The sequence below is a fragment of the Mandrillus leucophaeus genome, unplaced genomic scaffold, assembly GCF_000951045.1.
Source record: "Mandrillus leucophaeus isolate KB7577 unplaced genomic scaffold, Mleu.le_1.0 Scaffold502, whole genome shotgun sequence".
NCBI classification, from domain to species: domain Eukaryota; kingdom Metazoa; phylum Chordata; class Mammalia; order Primates; family Cercopithecidae; genus Mandrillus; species Mandrillus leucophaeus.
In genome coordinates, this window is record NW_012105388.1 from 914,858 (window position 1) to 934,820 (window position 19,963).

At 43.9% G+C, this 19,963-nt stretch overlaps 1 protein-coding gene across 2 annotated transcripts in view; it reads right to left on the bottom strand.

Moving 5' to 3' along the window:
- The window catches only part of LOC105551000 (carboxyl-terminal PDZ ligand of neuronal nitric oxide synthase protein), a 336,582-nt gene that overhangs the window by 85,758 nt on the left and 230,861 nt on the right, over positions 1-19,963 (bottom strand). For both annotated transcript variants that reach the window (XM_011996099.1, XM_011996098.1), the window contains exon 3: positions 13,105-13,197. In XM_011996099.1, coding sequence (XP_011851489.1) covers positions 13,105-13,197 — 93 coding nt within the window. The remainder of the gene's footprint in view (positions 1-13,104; positions 13,198-19,963) is intronic.

Consider the following 19,963-nt stretch of genomic DNA (forward strand, 5'->3'; position numbering starts at 1 on the left):
AGTGGAGATCATGTCCAGGCTCTTGCAGTGACATTAGGAAGAAGCATTGTCAGCAGCTTTACCCAAACACCATAAGTGCACGCGTGCATGCACACACACACACACACACATTTAATTCCTGCTTTTGATTTTGATTCAATACCAATACAATCCATAGAGGTGGATTTTAGACTGGTTTAAAAACATCCAATATCAAACATTGTTTTATAGACAACAAAACTTCAGTTATAGCCAAAAACTAAATATTTTTTTAAAAAGATAATTCCTATAATTGCTACTGACTACCCTATAAAATTTTAATATATGAACTACCTATTTGGAGCAACACAAACTAATCTCTTTTCTAAGCAAGAACCCCTTCAAATACATAAACACAGCAAGTCCAGAACATCTTTATACTAAATAATCCCAGGTTTTGTAAACATCCCTCACTAGACAAGTTTTCCAGACTACCTGCTACCATAGTGAATTTTCTTTGTATGTATTCTACTTAACAGTGATCCCCGCCAAACCTGGTAAAATGAACTGGATCCCTGATCAGCATGGTATAGAGACGCAGCCTTTTAATGTTCCAGCCATGACACTCCTCCTAACCCAGCAGATTGGTTTATAGCACTTTTTTTAATGACCTCATAATGAGCACACATTAGGCTGGTTTCCAACTGATGCACTGAAATTTTTCAGAGTTAAAGCCCAAATACCTGCATGCATATTGTAAACATCCAATATCATCATTCTCCATAGTAATCCTTCAAACAGCAGAATATAATAATATGCTTAAAAGATGGTTTGATCTCAGGGCAAAATCTTTACAACATAAATATTAAATTAAGTCACATCTCTAGCCATAACCGCATATTCTACCTGCACTTTTAATTCAATGCAGTTAGCAATGTGTATGAAGCTCTGGAGTCCATCTATTGAGTCTATTTTAGCTATTGTATTTTTCAGTTCTAATATCTCTATTTGATTGTTTCTTTTTCTTTGCTGAGACTCTACTTTTTCATTTGTTTTAAAAGTTTTTATAGCTGCTCGTGGAAGCATTTTTGTGATGGCTCTCTCAAAATCTTTGTCAGATAATTCTAACATCTCTGTTATCTTGGTGTTAGCACCAATTGATTGTCTTTTCTTCATAGAAATTGAGATTTTCCTCATTCCTGGTAAAGTGAGTGATTTTCAATTGAAGCCTAGACATTTTGAGTATTGTAAGACTCTAGATGTTATTTAAACTTTCTGTATTCACTGTCTTACTGTGATACTAAACAGGGGAAGGAGTAGGATGCCACCTTATTACCCCCAGAAGGGAGTTAAGGCTGGGTTCCCACTCGGCCTCTGCTGATACACAGGGGAAGCAAGCTCCTCATTACTGCTGGGTGTGGGCGGGAGTTCTAGGTTCCCACTGGGCTTCCAATTAGGGGTAGGGGTACCTTGGAGTTCCCACATGGCATCCACTGACAACATACACAGTCAGTGGCTTCATGACTGCAGGTCAGCGGTAGAAGTGTAGCTTCTCCACAGACACCACATGGGAAACGGGAGCGAGAAGGGTGGTGCGGGACACTCGTTACCAGCTGGCAGGGAAGAAGGGCCTGGCCCCCTTCTCAGCCTTTGGTGGCACCACCGGAGGGGGTGTTGGGGCACCTCATTACAGCCCAACAAGGGTGGAAGCCTGGGCTCCGGCTCAGTCACAGGGGCCTGGGTGGCGGTGCGGCCGGTCTTCCGTGGATTGTTTGGCTGGAAGAGAGTGGTTATTGTGGACAGTTTTCTGCCTTGTTGTGCTGCCCCTTTTCTCCTCTTTGGCTGGAGAGAGCAGGCTTTTGTTGGGGCTTTTATGCCTGTTCCTACTGGCATGTGTGAGTTGCCAGCTTCTTCAGCTCTGCATCTGGGATGTATGAGGTGAAAGAAACCCAGGGAATTCACAACTATGTAGTTTGTGGGTCCCTAGGTTCCTAGCCAGGCTGCCCTCTCTCCACCTCTCAGAACCTTCGGATGTTGATTTTATATATAATGTCTAGGGTTTTCAGCTGTACTTAGCAGGAGGTATAGGGTCAAGTGCATCTACTTGGTCTTCCCAGAAGTAAAAGTCTGGTTCATGGTTTTTTGTTTGTTTGTTTTGTTGTTGTTGTTTTTTTTAAAAAAAACTACAGTTGCCTTGGCTCCACCTCTTGAGAGACATGAATACAGTGGGTCAGAGGTAAGGCCCAATAATCTGTAGCTTTAACAAACATTTCAAGTGGTGCTGATGTGACCCTAGGGTTGAGAGCCACTGCTACACACCAAAGAAAGACTGGACTGAAATCCTCAGCCAGAGGGTCTCTTTCACACACCACACACTGCTCTGGAGTCTCAGGCCTGGCACAGGGAGCTCCCCTGACATTTCAGAGAGTCAACTGACCACAGTCCCACTGTCTCAGGCCAGGGCCCACCTCAGTGTACTCAGGAAGTGGCTGCTGTGGCTTAAACACTTGGTGGGGCGTCAGCAGAGGTGCTTTGCTCCTGAGAGAATGCATCTTTACTTCTCTCATGCTCTTATCATCAAGGCAGTCTGCTCCCAACAGTCCTTGCAGCTCTGGTGTGATTTTCAAAGTGACCGAGCCAATGACTCAATACACCAAAGAGGCTGTGAACTCCAACCAGCCACATGCCCTGTCCCTTTCTGAGGAAAGCAGCCCCAAAGAGGGTCTGAATGAGGGTGGTTTGGTTTATGCTGCACATGTCTGAGGAAGCCAACTGTGCTAACCTGGCCATGACTGTCTGGGGTCGGGATCCCCACCTGACTGACCATGGGGAGCCAGCAAGGGGCTGGCATTAAACCACTCAATCATTGGGCTCTACAGTAAAAAGACCCAACTCTACCCAATCGATTCCTCTCTCTGGGGAATATCAAATCCTAAGTGGAGTCTAGGCTGAGCCCCATAACGGTGGACAGTTTTTGTGACCAGTGACTCTATTTCCACTCACACTGGCGGCAACACTGAGGGACAGGATGCGTCTGGTGCCAGCTCATGTTTCCTCCAAGCCTTGCAATGCACCTCCGTTATCAAAGCTAACCCGGGCAAGCCTCTTCTCAGCAATTCTATAGAATGTAACTAAGACATTCATTAAAAGGAAAGAATAATGAGGCAAAATAATACAGAACAACTATTTTCTTTCTCTGGCAGATGTGAATAGGAGGACAGAGAAACCAGGTTCCCAGGGCCCCTTGGGTTAATTTAATAAGAATGAGCATTGGCACGGTCTACAGAAGCCAAAATATACTTTACTTTTAAAAGAGGTCCCAGAACCCATATAGAATGTCCTGAAGAAGGGGAAAACCAAAAGGATCTTTTCACCAACCTACTTATTTTCGTTTTCTGAAGATCTCATTAAAATCTAGTCCTGTCACTTTACAGACCTTCATCCTTGGATGAAAAATATTAAATCTATGAGGAGATCAGGAAATTATCAAGATAACTCAATGGGTTTGGGGAGTAGCAGGGACTCACCAGTGTTTTGGTTATTCAAGGAACTAATGCAAATACTGTTGGAGCTTTGTTTGTTTTTGAGACGGAGTCTCGCTCTGTCGCCAGGCTGGAGTGCAGTGGCGCAATCTTGGCTCACTGCAACCTCTGCCTCCCGGGTTCAAGCGATTCTCCTGCCTCAGTCTCCCAAGTAGCTGGGACTACAGGCACGCGCCAGCATGCCCAGCTAATTTTTGTATATTTAGTAGAGATGGGGTTTCACCATGTTGGCCAGGCTGGTCTTGAACTCCTAAGCTCAGGTGATCTGCCTGCTTCCGGCCTCCCAAAGTGCTGGGATTACAGGCATGAGCCACCGCACCTGGCCACTGTTGGAGCTTTTTAACCCAATCTCCTCAAGGCCTACATGATAGTCCAAGAACTTTAGAACTAAAGGGTCTCCACCCCTCCCCCACTGCACCTCTTTCAAATAATACCCTGAGGAGTGTAGTCACTCAAGCAAGGTGTCACCCTTTGTTAGTAGCCCAGCCAAGAGTAAAAACAAATTCTCCTGATGTTTGGACTAGTGCTGACTCTACTACTCTGGCACAATTCATAGGCAATGCAATATAATGAACAGCTTAACTTAGAGGGAGGCCCCGCTTCACGTATCTCACGTGACTTTATGATTGTCACCAATGGGTCTTAATTCAAGAACAATTTGATTCTTCCTTTCTCTTGGTCTGAAATTATGTCTTTTATTGCCCCTATTTTGCAAGTATTTCAAAGAAAAAAACAAAACAACACAAACCAGCCCCTCCTCACTTCTCTATATGGAAATACTCTTCTAAGGAAAAACAATTACAAAAAAAAAAATTTGAAATGAGAAGAAAAACAGGAAGAAAAACGAATTTCCCAGACCTATGGGATCATAAATCAAAGTTGGTTTCAAAAATAGATAGGACAGAGATGCATTACTGAACAATAACTGCAGCCAAACTCAGTTTAACTGTCTTTGAAGTCTTTTTTTTTTCTTTAAAAAAAAAAAAAAAAAACCTTGAAAATAAAGACTTGGGGCGCGGTGGCTCACGCCTGTAATCCCAGCACTTTGGGAGGCCGAGATGGGTGGATCACGAGGTCAGGAGATCGAGACCATCCTGGCTAACACGGTGAAACCCCGTCTCTACTAAAAAACACAAAAAACTAGCTGGGCGAGGTGGCGGGCGCCTGTAGTCCCAGCTACTTGGGAGGCTGAGGCAGGAGAATGGCGTGAACCCGGGAGGCGGAGCTTGCAGTGAGCTGAGATCCGGCCACTGCACTCCAGCCTGGGCGACAGAGCGAGACTCCGTCTCAAAAAAAAAAAAAAAAAAAAAAAGAAAGAAAGAAAATAAAGACTTGGAGTCTTGGTAGCTATGTGAGGGAAATTTCAGTTTTGCTACTCACTGTCCAGGATCAGCTGTGGTCTCCATGATATGCCAGGAAATGAGGACATTTTCAGTTCAGATGGGAATGGAAGGAAAGAGGAGGAAAAAGAGAGGAGGAAAGGAGGGGACACACACCTCTAAAGCTGTCAGCACCTCTCTGAGTACCTTCTGGGGAAAGGGGGACCTTCACAGGCTTATTTACTGCAAACAGCCCAGGGGAGCCGCAGGACTGGGCACTAGCAGAGCTGGTCTTCAGCCTCCTTCCACCACGAGTGCAGGCTCAGGCAGGGCTCCCACCGGAGCAGGAGCACTAGCAGCAGCAGCAGCAGTGGTGAGGCCAATACGCTAAGTGCTCAAGGAGACAAAGATTGGCCTCTTCACTCACTCCAGAAATAAGGCAAATGGAGACAAAATTATGAGTAGGGAGGGACTGCCTGGTGGAGCAGATTAATTAGTCCTAGGGGCAACTGCCTGGCATTCTGCCACGCCCCAACTCTGTATGTGGATATGTGTAACTCCTTTCTCTTATTCCTGTGCCCTCCGTGCCTGTCAAGGACACTCACCGCACAGCTGAGCCTTTTAGGAGGTCTCTAAACTAGAGTTTATTAACCTGTCTCTCTTTCTGTGCCATCTCCTCCCTTCCCCTCTTCTCTTTGTTTATGAATTCCTTACTCTAGGGTATTTTTAAAAGTCAGTGAGAGAGAGGGAGTAGCTTAACTTGAAGGAAGGCTCAACTTCATATCTTGGTTAGTAAACATTTTCTGGAGTGAGAAAGGAAGGTGTGATCATAGAGTGTACACCACAGACCTCCAGTCACAGGGAGGTGTACCCAAGGGACCCCAGCTGCTGCACTCTGAAATTCATTATCATGTTGGTTCAGGAGCTATGCTTTCCACAGACTGATCCAGCCAGTGACTAAGAATGGAGGGATACTAAGGCAGGCCTGTTCCTGGGAGATGTGCGGATCCAGACAGACAACTTTGGCTTCTGGACACCCTGAAGCCTTGCCAAGCCTTTCTCAGACCGCACTGCAGTCTAAGAGCCTTTTGCTAACCTTCCTTCCTTCCTTCCTTCCTCCCCTCTCTCTTTCACTCAGGGGCAGGCCTCCCTGCAGCCTGACGGCCCTCCCAGCCTTTCTCAGATGCTTCCTCATTTTCTCCCACAGGCATTTAACAATGTCTTGGCATCACCTTCTCAAAGGACCTAGACTAACACAGAAAGTGAGAAGGTGAGAAAGCAAAGATATAGGAAAGTCATCTGTATCTGCTTCGTTTTTCATTCTCATAGTTGATATGGGGAAAAGAGTCCTTTCCTCCATTTAGGGAAAGAACTTCTACATAACGCTTTCAGATTACTAAAATTGGTCTCCACCTTAAAGGTGACCACTGAGGCTCAGAGAAGTTGACTTATTTCCCTCCAAGGCCACCTAGTCCAGTGATAAATAAAATCCAACTCTTCTACCTGCAGTCTGCAGGTAGTCTGCAACTCCAAATGATGAAATCAGTCTTTCACTGTCCACTACCAGGAAGTTCTTTGCTTTCCACAGAGGAAGGGGATAAAGGGCTTGCTCTGTATGCTTTTGTAAGACCACTGAATGGGGTAAGCGCAACTTTGATATAGGACCTTCTCTTTCCTTTATCTGTTGAGTGCAAATGTCAAGTCCTCCATGGAAATTCACAGCCACTTTGTCATTCTAAAAGCTCCTGGCAAGGAATGTTATATGGGAACTGGTTTAGAGGTAGGTCTTCCTAGAACCGTGCCAAGAAGAGAAAACAGAGTCAGGAATAATTATCACAGTGGTCCTTTCTCCTTTTGACATGTGGAAATGGATATGGCATCTCTGAAGCCCTTCCTCAGGAATGCTAAAGTAGAGGAGAAATTTGTACTGACATTCATTTCCTATCCCTACTAGAAATTATCAGTAGGCATATCACAAAGCCTGCAAGCTTCACAATTAATCATGCAGCATTATTCAAGCACCTAATAGCAGTGGTGACTTAAAAAAAAATTGCAAAGGCCATATAAACTCAGTTTGACAACTTCTCCATGCTTCTAGATAGAATGGGATTACACTGAAAATAAAGCTATCTCTCTCCTTCAGGTATAACCTATGGATATAGGAACGTGCATTTCAAAATTGAAGCAGTAATAAATCCTCCCACGATGTGCACAATTCCTAATAGGCCTGTTTTTAAAGTAGCAGAAAATAAAGATGGCCAAGAAACACAATATGGTGGAAAGAAGACTGGATGAAGTTTAGGGCCTGGATTCACACCCTGGATGTCCGTAACTACCCGGGTGTCCTTAGGGACAGTCACTGGACTTCTCTTATCCTCTGTTGCTACATCTAATCAATTAGAGGATCAGGCTAAATCATTTTTTAAGTCTCCTTTACTCCTCTTTGGCTAAATTCTGGTTCTATAATTCTGAGTGCCTCCTTTTCTTAATTCGATCTGACTTCTGTGTTTCCATAGTAACCAGCACTACTGTTTGGGCAGGAACATAGTTTCCCTGTGATGTAATGCACCCATGACAGAGTACAGGTTAGGAGTTAAAGACTCTGGCTTAATTAATTAGGCATTTCCTATGGAGTGGTTATTATCCAAAAGGATCCAAAAAGATCAGTCACACACACAGCAACAGAGCAGTGGAAAGAACCTGCTCGGAATTTAAGTAAGACAAGGTTCGAACCTTGACTTCACCACTGATAGGATCTGAGATTCAGGCAAGTTGCTCAATCTGCTTTTGAACAATCATAAGAATGGTATCTACCTAACAGGACAGTTGTAGGATTTGTTAAGTGTAAACATGCATCAAACAAGGCCTGGGCAATAGCAGGTACTCAACATCAGTGTTAGCTATTACTATTAGCTGTTCTCATTATCACCTTAGTGTGTAATTACTTACATCAGTTTGCTCCCTCTGGTCTTCTACTTTTCCAAACAGATGAAATAAGATTTGAGGGAGGACATGGTCCCTGCCCCCTAAAGCTAACAACCTATGGGGGAAAGAGATAAATAACTGCAACGCAATTTTATAAAACCTGTAATAGATCTATGCGTGCATACAGTGACAAAGAATAATTTTGCAGGGAAGAGTTCATATCTAATATCCTTATATAACCTATGCAGATTCTTGAACATGGTAGACACACAATGAATTAATGAAAATGATGGTGCCTTTTTAGAATGTTGCCTTAGGAGATCCCAACAAAGTTATTGGTTCATAAGAGAAACCATATAAAACTGAAACCCTTTGGGTCCTTTATTAGAAAAATCCCTTGGATGAAGTTCAAGACTAGTCTTTCTTATTCAGGATTCCACTCCCTAGCAAATGGTGCTATAGTGTGATTCCAGTATTATAATAACTAATCATTATATATACATGGAAAAGATAATTACTTGAGCCTAGATGCGAGTTGAAGAAAATGTGCTGGTTGAGAGACATCAAAGTACAGCTAATTATCTTAGTAACTGAGTTTACATCACAAATGCAACCTAAGATTCATAAAGAATTTGAAATTCATGATCTACTGGCATCAGTTCAAGATGACAGCATTTTTAGATATTTGTTATTATAAACAAAAAGATATTTTTTACATCTCAATGAGAGTTGATTATATCTGGCCACTGCCAACACTAGTATAATGCACCTGAAGATTACAGTCACCTGAACAAATCCTACAATTAATGCTATGGAATTAGCAATTTTTATGGAAGCCTTCCTATATTTGAGAAAGGATCTCATCCTTGTTTTTTTTTCTTTCTTTCTTTTAAACTGGCAGATTGACAGGAAGAAAAAGAGGAAGGACAATATGATAAAGGTAACAAACTAGACTTCATTTGATCCAATTGCTAAGTACTTATTTTTTCATAATTTAATGACATTACTACACACAAATAATATTCAATCATGCAGCTAGCGAACAGCCACAATTACTGAAAACATAATACATATGTCTGGTGCCCAGGCAAGTGCTGGGCTTACAAAGATGGCTCCTGCCCTTAAAAAGTTCACTGGAGGGCAGGGACTCACTATAAACACAGTTCTCAGCCAGCAAACACATCACCATTCACCAGTTACAGAAAGGCTGGAGAAAGAGGAGGCTGGATGGCTGCTTCAGAGATGTTGGACCTCAGAGGGTCCCCTCCTGCCCTAGAAGATTGGGAAACAACAACATAGTGATCCACTCAGACTCCAGGGGCTGTTTTTGTTTTGTTTTGTTTTGTTTTTGTGGTTTGTTGTTGTTGGTGTTGGTAGTCCAGTAGGTTCTCAAAGACCTAAATACATTCAGGTGACCTATACATACACACAAATACCAAAAAGCATGGTTCCAGAGCTGGCACAGAGTATTTGAGCTAGAAAAGCTAAAGTGATCACCTAACTGAACTCTTCACAGTTGAAGCTGAGAGAGGCAAAATAATATGCTTAGAACCACAGGCCAGGAAGGGTAGAGCCAGGATTGAAACCCAGGTCTTCTCAAATGGGCTGAGGGTTCCTCCCAGCTTGTCACACTGACCCAGTGAAAATCAACAAGCTAATTGTGGGAGGAGAGGACTATTCAACGTTTTTACCCACTAGCCTGGCACGAGCACCAACAAATCAGTGGGCAATGTCAGGCCGTACATGGTACCATTGCCTCACGGCTGAACACAGGCTACGGCTGTCTCTACACCTACAGCTACTTGGCAAAGAGCTCTAGTTCTTAAGCTAATCATGATGGTGATCAGTGAAATTTGCCAAGTATTCCATTTCCTTGGAGAAAATTGTGCATTTACACAATAGCATGTCTACTCTCACCTCTCTCAATTCTGTAAGCAGAGAGAGAGAGAGAGAGAGAGAGAGAGAGAGAGAGAGAGAGAGAGAAAGTGTGCATGTATCTGAGTGTAGTGGTAGCATTAAGATACCAGAGAACTGTCACAAGAGAACAAGATGACAAAAAGGCTGATTGCTGTTCATGTGCATTCATCTGTCTGAGATGGTGTAAAATGAACCCTGTGATTAAAGGCGTTATTCAAATCACAGCCATGGCCCTGAAACGGACACTAAGTGTGGGTGCAGGAAACAAGATGGGCGGCTCCATTTTCCCAAGCCTGGCATCAGAAGAGTTAGATCTAGGAAAGACCTGCTAGACCGTCTCTTTTCTGGGCCAGCAGGAGGGTGAAACCACACTGGAGATTATCCAGGATATAGTTTCAAAGTGAGTCATGAGGTCCCATGCACTCCCTCAGGGAGACGCTACTCCAGCCTGGTTTTCATGTGCTTAGTGGAGGCGGGGCAGCTTATCTACAGGTGATACCTCAGTGCACCACTGCCTCATGTGATCCAACCTCAGTTTTCTCACATGCACAGTGGGGAAGCCACCACATATGGTAAAGGTACATGGGAGAGACAGTGAGGTAGGAAACAAGACTGTGCCCTAAGGACAAAACTATGAAGTTTCCCCATGATGGACAACAGAGGTGTATGAAGATATCTGAAAGGGACAGAGCAGCCCCTAGGACAGCAGGTGTTTACATTTAACCTAATCAAAAGAAAACAGGCTGGGCTCAGTGGCTCACACCTGTAATCCTAGCACTTTGGGAGGCTGAGGTGGGTGGATCAGCTGAGGTCAGGGGTTTGAGACCACCTGGCCACCATGGCGAAACCCTGTCTACTAAAAATATAAAAATTAGCTGGGCGTGGTGGCAGGCGCCAGTAATCACAGCTACTTGGGAGGCTGAGGCAGGAGAATCACTTGAACCCAGGGGCTAGAGGTTGCAGTGAGCCGAGATTGCACCATTTCACTCCAGCCTAGGCAAAAGAGCGAAACTCCACCAAGGAAGGAAGGGAGGGAGGGAGGGAGGGAGGGCGGGCAGGCAGGCAGGCAGGCAAGCAAACAAAGATATGTCAGTCAGAAATGGATATGTAGTGAGGTGGTGGGAAGATTCTGGGAGTGTCAGCCGTGGAAGTATAGAAGTCAGAGAGACACAGAAGCAAACCCTGGCAGGGTCTGTCGGACAGACTCCAGGAAAAGCACCTGCCCAATGGGGCCACTAGGAAGATTCACTGGCCCCATTTATTGTGGAGCCTGAGGCCAGCAGGCTGATTGCTCCATTTCTATGCTCACCCAGCAACCCTATAATAATTTGCCTTCTCCCATCACCTGCCTCTAGTGGAAAGAAAACATGCTTGTCAGGATAGTGTGAGTATTTGGTCCAGGAGACTGTTGCATGTGTCAGAGTGAATTAAGAAACTCTTAGTTTAGTTCATATATCAGCCTCTTTTGAGCTTTGTCAGTGTGAGTTAGCCTCCTAAGGCTCACAGGTTCGAAATGGATGAATCTGAACTTCTGACCTGAAAGGCTGACAGCTCAGCCTCTGGCGGGCTGTTCAGTGAGAAAACCATCTGTGTGGCTGCTTCTCCCAGTGACTGGGAGCCATGATGCTGACCAACAGAAATGTCCACAGAGACTGCTGAAGGGCTGGGTGACGATGGGTGTGAAAGCATCATGCAGCCTGGGAAGCGCCCACAAACAGCAATCATTTTATAGGCTGTTACATGAGGGCCCTGAGCCACCAGTCCCCTCACAGGAAGGGCTGAGGAAAGTCATCTTACACATGTGACAAAATTAGCCCATTTTTTTCCTCTGAGGATATCTCTTGCTCAAATTTGTATTGTTGTCATCCACAATTTCTTTAACAGGGCTTGACAGGCCTCGGCTTGCTTCAGCAACTGTCCTGCTGAGGAACTCCTAGAGGACAATACTCTAAAGACGGTCCCATGACTGTCCACTCCGTACATACATGTGAGAGGAGAAGAGGCAAAACAGATGTCCCCAGAGGAAGAACAAGATAGGGCCCATGCACACAGTAAAGGTTACAAAGGCAAATATATTTAATTCACTATACTTGTGAATTTTGAAGAAGTTGGTTCTTTTATAAACAGTGTATCTTTTTTCTACATACTTGTAGCATCATAGCCATAAAACACTTTCTAAAACCACCAATGAAAGTTTTGAGGGAGCATGAAAGAACAAGTTTTGGATTAAGATATAAGAGACCTTTATAACCACCCAGAGAGGAAAGGGGCTGCCTCAGGAAGTAGTAAATTTCCCATTACTACAGGTGTCCGATCATACACTGGACAATGCCCCTTGTAAGGACGTTATAAAGAAGATTTAAACCCTTGGATTGATATAATAAGTCCCCTTTAAGATCCCTCTCAGCTATATGGTTCTTCAAATTTACGTTGCCTACTATGATGCATCTGTCTTTGCTTCCACAACCTCCACACTCTCCCTCTACCCCTGAGATTCAAGGTCTGCTTTAAGTCCCATTTGAATTAAGAGCAACTGAGATTTGGAACCAAAAGAAGCTCAGGAGGTCTATGTAGGAGTATGACATGGTGCTACCATCAATAAATGTAAAACAAAGGCATCATAAATAAAAAATAAAAACATCAGCAGAATTGAGAAACAGGGACAAAAAGGACTCCTCACATATCCTCAATCAGCCAAGCTCTTTTCTGTTTCTTTTTGGAAACACACATCCTCCCACCAAATGGATCTAGCCTTTCCAAGGGGTTAATATTACCCTGCCACAACCACATACAACTGGTACAAAACAGAGAAGTGTTTAAACAGCATATGCTCACTTGCTTGTCTCTCCCCAACTCAGAGGAATGGATGAATCCCCCTGCCCATCCTCCCGACCTGGCCACACCCTACCATCCCTGCACACGGAGTAGCAGCAGTGGCTGGGTCTTGAGGGATGATGTAAATATGGGCTGCAACAGGATGCAAGGACACACATGGGCGGCGGGGAGTGGGGGCTGCATGGCACCTGGGGTGGGACTGAAGGTTGCTCCTGCAATCGACGAGGACAGCTGCTGAGGAAGCCTCCTCTTGCTGCCCAATCCCACTGAACCCTGCTATTCTCACTAAAATTGAAAATATTTCCTACCATCAGGACTCAAAGATAAAGGTATGAAAATGGGGAGGGGGTTTGAAGGCATGGATGACAGGAGGTGACTCCCATCACCTGGAGTACCAGGACTGACTGAGCCAATCAGTGACTAGGCCTTTGGCCCCGCCTCACCCTGCACTCTGCAGCAGCCTCTCAGCACTGTTGCTGCTCAAAGCAGAAGAGTTTGCCAGATAAGGGAGGGATTCTCTCTGGAGGGGTGCCCGGAAGAAAAAGGTACCCCATGCCTACCTCCCCTGCTTTCCTCTTCACCTCAGATTCTGGTTCAGAGCCACCTACCTTTTTCTTCTTCTTCAGAATGACTTTCACTCCATCCACTGAAACCATAATGCTCACTTTCTTCTTCTTGATGTTCTTGGCTTTAAACTCATACTGCAAGAGAGAAGAAAACAAAAAGAAAGTGCAATCTGATGAGATCAGTGCATCTACACAGACTCAGCTAGTCCACGCCTGGAAAAAACATCCCCAGACAGGTGTGGCAAACAGCTCCCGGGGGCAGGGAGCACCTCGGGGGATGTAAAAGCAGGTGGATGTCTGCAGGCAGGGCCCAGGCAATCTCTGGGTTAGAAACGGGACTCTGAATAGTCAATACCACTTCTCAGTCATCAGCTAGGGTAGATGGACTTCAACTACCCTCATGAAATGAAAACATAGTCTACTTGCAATATCCCATAAAAAATCAGAACCTTCCCTCAATAACTCCTTCTATCATTTAATGACTTCCACAGTCAGGCAAGTATTCCTAGTGTCTCATCAAAGGCTGCTGAAACTACATTCCATCCTCAGCAAAGACTAACAGCTGGCACCAATCTTCACATCAGGGTTTTTTACACACTGAAAGATAATTATGAATTCTAAATTACTCTCTACAAGTTCAATTTCAAATTTCCTTTATCTGTGAGTCAGTCTACAAGTCTACCTACAGCCCTGTTAGCCTGAAGATTTTGGCACATCTAGAAAAGATATGGCCTCACAAACCATGTATTTGTTAGGTATTATTTAATTATATTTTTAATTGACAAATAATTGTACATATTCATGGGGTATATAGTGACAACCCCTGTGTCTTGAACTCTTTATTTGTAGTCCTAGACAGGGATGCTCCAACCACAGCCCCATACTGCTGATGGATGTTGGCCTCATCCTCAATCTCAGCTCTTTCTGGTACATTTGTTTATTCACAGCCATCTCTTACACTTGTGTAGCTATTCATAACTGGTGGTATAATTCTACATTCTCCTCAGTGAACTTCATTTTGAGTACTTCTCCAGTTTATTAAAATCATTTTCCTCTGATTCCCATCTTACTGTCACCACCTAGCAAACTTCACTCGGAAGTTCTCTAATCAAACATCTGGGCTACAGATTAAAAGTTAAGAAACACACGACCCAGAGCCCACCCACATCTCTTCTCTAGGACCTTTTATACTCAAGACACCTGGAACAAGACACCTAGCACCTTGATGCATCTGAAACCTAGTTATTTCTACAGTTAGTGTTGATAGGCTTGAATCTAATCCATTCTAATGAGATAAAAACATAGCCTACTTTGGAAATCTCATTAGAAATCCAGAACTTTCTCTTCGCTGTGCCTTTTAATATTCTGATGTTACAAACTCAACTCAGAGCTTCCTACTATCCTGAATCTATCCTTTTCATTAAAATCTCAGATCTTCTATTCCACTGTACAGAGTTATCGTTGATACTTCTTGGCTATCTGTTTCTACAAGAAACGTTCTTGTCTCTACAAGAATAGGACCTCACTAACTGAGGTAAGAGATCCTTCTTCACATTGTCATTGCAGGCTCTGGTCACAGCTGATTTGAGGGTCCTGGTGACAGCAACCTACATCACTGGTGACCTATAACCTACATCACTCCCAGCGTGGTGGTCACTTCCCCACCTCCACACTACCCTGTCAGCAGCTCTTCTTTTACTAAGGGGCCCTGGAAGAAGAGCAAACCAGAGCAGCAAACACACGGGGACAGAAGGAAACTCTGCTTCAGCCCTGGAACTCCAGGCCAATTAATAGTAAAGAGCAAAGGGGAAACGGGTGGCAGAGAGGGAGATGGAGACAGAGAAGGAGAGGTGCATCTGACAGGATTTTTTTTGCACTGGAGTCTGGCTTAGGTAGGACAGGACCTCAGCCATGTAACAAATTCCTCTCTAGGTCGGCAGCCACAAACCAGTGAAGGTTAAAGTTGGTTTGATTGGCATGCACTTGAGGACATGGCTCCAGTTTGCAGTGTGTCACCCTGACTGCAGCATTCTGCTCAGCTGCAGTGCTGGATGAACTCAAATAACCTCTGGGTGGGAGAACCGGCATGACAATCTGCAAGTCTGCTGACTTTGGCCTTGTGCCTACTGGGAGAGGTGAACCAGCTACATTTCCTGGTCATACCTGCGTTTACCTCCAGTCGCTTGGGCTTTAATAAACACAAACTTCTAGCTGCACCTCCCTTCCGAACGAGTACTAAAATCAGGCTGCTTCTGCTGGCCAAAGGAGTACAGAAGAGTGTGTCTGATGCACTCAGGTGGAAGTTAAAGGCCTAAGAGTCCCAGAAACACCCAGAAGAGGACAAAACCTACCCTAGACTGGTCGGACCTCAACTGTTTTATTGTCTTTGGTCTCTTACAGTATATCACTTTCATATGCTCCATATACTTCTCTTTTCTAACAACAAAATCAAAGCAGAAATATCAAGTACCTACCTCTGCAAAACACTACATCATTCTCCCCAGTCCTAGTTTTAGAGAACATACTGCCTGCTATGCCATAACCTTAAATGCCTTATATTTCTGGAAGAATGCTGTAGTTGACCATCTCTCTCCTTCTTGCCTGGTCCACCTCCCTGTTGGTTTCACTGTCTCTGTGGCCTTTATTAATCATGATTTCTCACCCAAGCATAGCAAGAGGCACCCAGCCAGCTCCTTGCTTAGTATCTGAAACTTTACCTATTTCTACAGTTAGTATTTTGGCAGGCTTAGCCATGCCTTTTAATAACTTTGTCTTAAGAACTCAAAAGCACAACTGAACTTTCTCTTTAGAACTGGAAATGGGCCTCTAATTCGATCACCATGCACATAGTTCCCAATGGCTCTTACAGGGTCTGTGGGCACAGTCACTGCATGGAAAAGCATGACCAAATGATTTCTCCCAAAACCTCAATGATAGTGACAACACAGGTGCTCCTTACAACAGCTGGTGGAATGCTCCGCAGTGCTTCAAAATGAAGATGGACAAGAGAGGCAGGAAATAGGCCTCCACGTCCCATCACGGCTGCTAGAACTGCTTGAGTGCTATTTATAAGGGTTCTTAGGTTGGACAAACTCTGCATCTTCCCCACCTGCCTGCTGGTCAGATGTCCCATACCCTTTCCAATAGAAAAATTAAAATTAACTTGCAAATTCTGTTGGAAACTAGGAAAATAAAAGGAAATCAAATATCTGAAAATGCTCTAATATTTATTATCATTAAGCCATTTGTTTATATGGCAATTACGCCTCACTTGGACAACATGTTATTGTGTTCACTGAAGGGCGAGAAAATGAATTTGGACAGAGGGGAGATAATGGAGTAACCACAAGAATGGAGAAGAGAAGGGGCTCTCAGGGACAAGTCCTCCTTTTTCCCAAACTGACTGTGCTGCTCCAAGGTGGAGCACTGCCTGGGCAGGTGGGCTCTGGAGGAAGCATCTGTGTTCCACAGGACAGGAATCCAATCTGCTTAGGCTTTGCCAGGGGCTGAAGAACAAACAGGACTGTTGGTGCCACCGTCTGTGGCTCAGGCCAGCCTCCCACAAAGCCCATGCCAGCCCTGCAGTGTGTGCCAACGGGCCTGGCCCTCCCTGAATATGGCCAGGCTGATCTGATGCATTTGCTTTGCCAGCCAGAGCCCCACCAGCCTGGACAGATGAAGCCCTACAGGACTTGACCTTTCAGCGAACAAAACAATGCAAGTCCTGGAACACCACCCGCGAACTGGAAAGACCAGGGGAAAGTGTCTGGGGTTCACAAACAGAGTCTTGGGACCTTGTTTTGGAATAGCGGCCTTGGAACTTAATGTGCTCTGCCAGTCAGTGAGGTCCAGGAAGGGGAAGCTGGGAAGAGCATCCAGCAGGAGCCAGGAGTGAACACTCAATGGAAGACATGAGGAAGAACATCAAGGAGAAGTTGGAGAGCTGCTGACAGATAAGCAGCCTCATTTCTATCATTTCTAATCCTCTTCTGACACCCCAGTGCTTCCTTTTTCCCAACTTCCCAAACTGCCTTCTAACCCTGTATATCTCCGTCCCGGTCACTGAGTATCCAAGAAGGGCCAGAAGTCTGCAACAGCAGAGTGGGCATCTCATGAAGGGACCAGCCAGCCCTGAACCTGAGGCTGTACTTCAGAAACAGAAGGAACAGAATTACTTCCTTAGAGTCCAGGGGAAGAGCTGGGGCTATCAGATGCTCCTCACACATTTAACAGTCTGTTTTCACAAAAATGTGTAGCTCCCTAAAGAATCCCTGGATGCTTGAAAATACCTGATTTTTAACATATATATATATATAACATATATATATGTTTAAAAATATATGTATATTAACATATCCATGGATTTTTCACACACACACACACACACATATATATATATATAGAGAGAGAGAGAGCAATAAAGAGAGAGAGAGAAAACAGGATCCTTGGTTCTTCAGTCACGTTGGCCAGAAATAATTTGGCTGGTGATACACTCTCTCACTTGCTTCACAGGAAGCAGGTCTCCTTCATTCTTAACCATAAAATTCATTTTGCCAAGTCCTTCTCACTGTCTCTGCAATGCTTACAGATATGAGCCAAGACCTGCTTATGAGTCAAGGTGCTCAGAGGCAACTTCACCAAGCAGAGAGGACTCAGTTTGCAAAGGCAAATGGTATGCCAGGCTCTGTAAGTCGTTGACTGTGTTCACTACCTTTCTAGAAGGAGCTTTGGAGCTTTGCTTCTTTCAAATGATCACAGGAAATTTAAAAGTGGACTCTGACAGCACTACTGGGCATTCTAATCATATTCTGTCTACATTCTTGGTTTCAGGAGTGTGAGCAGATCTCCACAACAAAATCATAAGCACCTCTACCAAGTGTACTGTCTCGTAAAGGGTTTTCAGAAAGTCCTTTTGCATATATTATGTGAGAGTCTAAAAATTTAGACAGTAAGATACAAAATCTGAGTATACCCATGTTCACAGCAGTATTATTCACAATAACCAAAAGGTAGAAGCAACCCAAATGTCTATCAGTGGATGAATGGATTCACAAAATGTGGTGTATACATACAATGGAATATTATTCGGCCTTAAAAAGTTACGACATTCTGACATGTGCTACAACATGGATGAATCTTGATGACAAATGGAAGATATTCTATGATTCCACTTATATGAAGTCCCTAGGGTTAGGGTTGTCAAACTCATAGAAACAAATAATAGGGGCTGAGCAGAAGGGGAAATGGAAAGTTGTTTAACAGGTACAGTGTTTCATTTTTGCAAGATGAAAAAGTTCTGGAGATGGATGGTGGTGATGGTTGTGCAGCAATGTAAATATATTTAATGCCACAGAACCATACAGTTAAAAAGGATTAAAATGGTAATTTTTTTCTTTTTTTTTTTTTCTGATGAAGTCTTGCTCTTGTACCCCAGGCTGGAGTGCAATGGCACGATCTTGGCTAACTGCAACCTCTGCCTCCCGGGTTCAAGCAATTCTCCTGCCTCAGCCTCCCGAGTAGCTGGGATTACAGGCACCTGCCACCACGCCCAGCTAATTTTTGTATTTTAAGTAGAAACGGGGTTTCACCATTCTGGCCAGGCTGGTGATCCACCTGCCTCAGCCTCCCAAAGTGCTGAGATTACAGGCGTGGGCCACCATGCCCGGCCTAAAATGGTAAATTTTATGTCATGTATATTTTACCACAATACAAAAATGCAAAATCTGAAAACACCATGTAACAAACACATTTGTACTCACTGCAAGTACACTTAAATTCTGCTCACGAAAGGATATTTCTGGAACTCCCCCACATGCAAGTTAAACATGCCATAGTTTTCCACACTTCCATGTAATTGCATTTGCTATTCCCTATGCCTAAAATGCCCTCCCAACACCATCTGCCTGGTGAACTCTTGTTTATTCTTGAAATATCTGCTCATACTTCAACAGTGAAGCCAACTCCCGCTTCCTGTATCCTCCCTCAGAGTTGGTTACTACAGCAATATGCAAGCTTCTATTATCACTCACTGTTGATTGGTTGATTATTTATTTATCCCACAGGCCATGCCCTTCATGAGAGCAAGAAATATGACTGACACACATTTCTACCCAAGAAAAGAGATCAGGACATAGGAGGGTGATAAATGAATGTCAAAGTTATGAATATAGTTGACAGTGGTTATTCACAGAGCCCAAGAAAAGGCACTGTATATAAAGGAAGCCTTCCAGAAGTTAATTACCAAGTTATTAAAATCTGGATTCCATTCCAAAGTGCAAGGACTTTAAGAAGAACTAATCTCCCTTACATGGTCCATGGTCCACAGTACAGTACTGAGCACTTTATCTATGCTTGATACAGGCTTTTAAAACTGAAATCCTGTCATTATTGGCCAAAGCCGCTCATAATCATTTGACAGTACAGTTAGGAGTAGTGAATGAGGGGATGGTCGTGAGATGAACTTCTGTTCCGTGGGCTACCCAGCTTAAGTTCTGGCTCTTATGCCTATGGAACCAGAATCTAGGGGTCAGGGTGCCTGAGAACCATGGCAGTCTGACACTGATGTGACTCGTTTTGTTGATTTATATAAAATCTCAGAAATGCCAGTATGACCAACACCAAAGTTTGAAATGAATCTAAATTCCAGAACATCTATGAGGAGTCTTGGAAACACTGGGTAGAGACATTTATTTCCCATCTACCTACCTCAATCCCAGCATAACTTATTTTTGCAATAGATATATTATTGAAAATTGGGTGTATAATCTCTGTATTCTCCAAAATACTCAAAAGGAACCAGAGAAGTTACTTTTTAAAGAAATATTCATTGTCATTATATAGAAATGAAGTATCACCCTACTTTGTAGACCAAGGAGATTTAAAACTCAAGTTCTAAATCCCA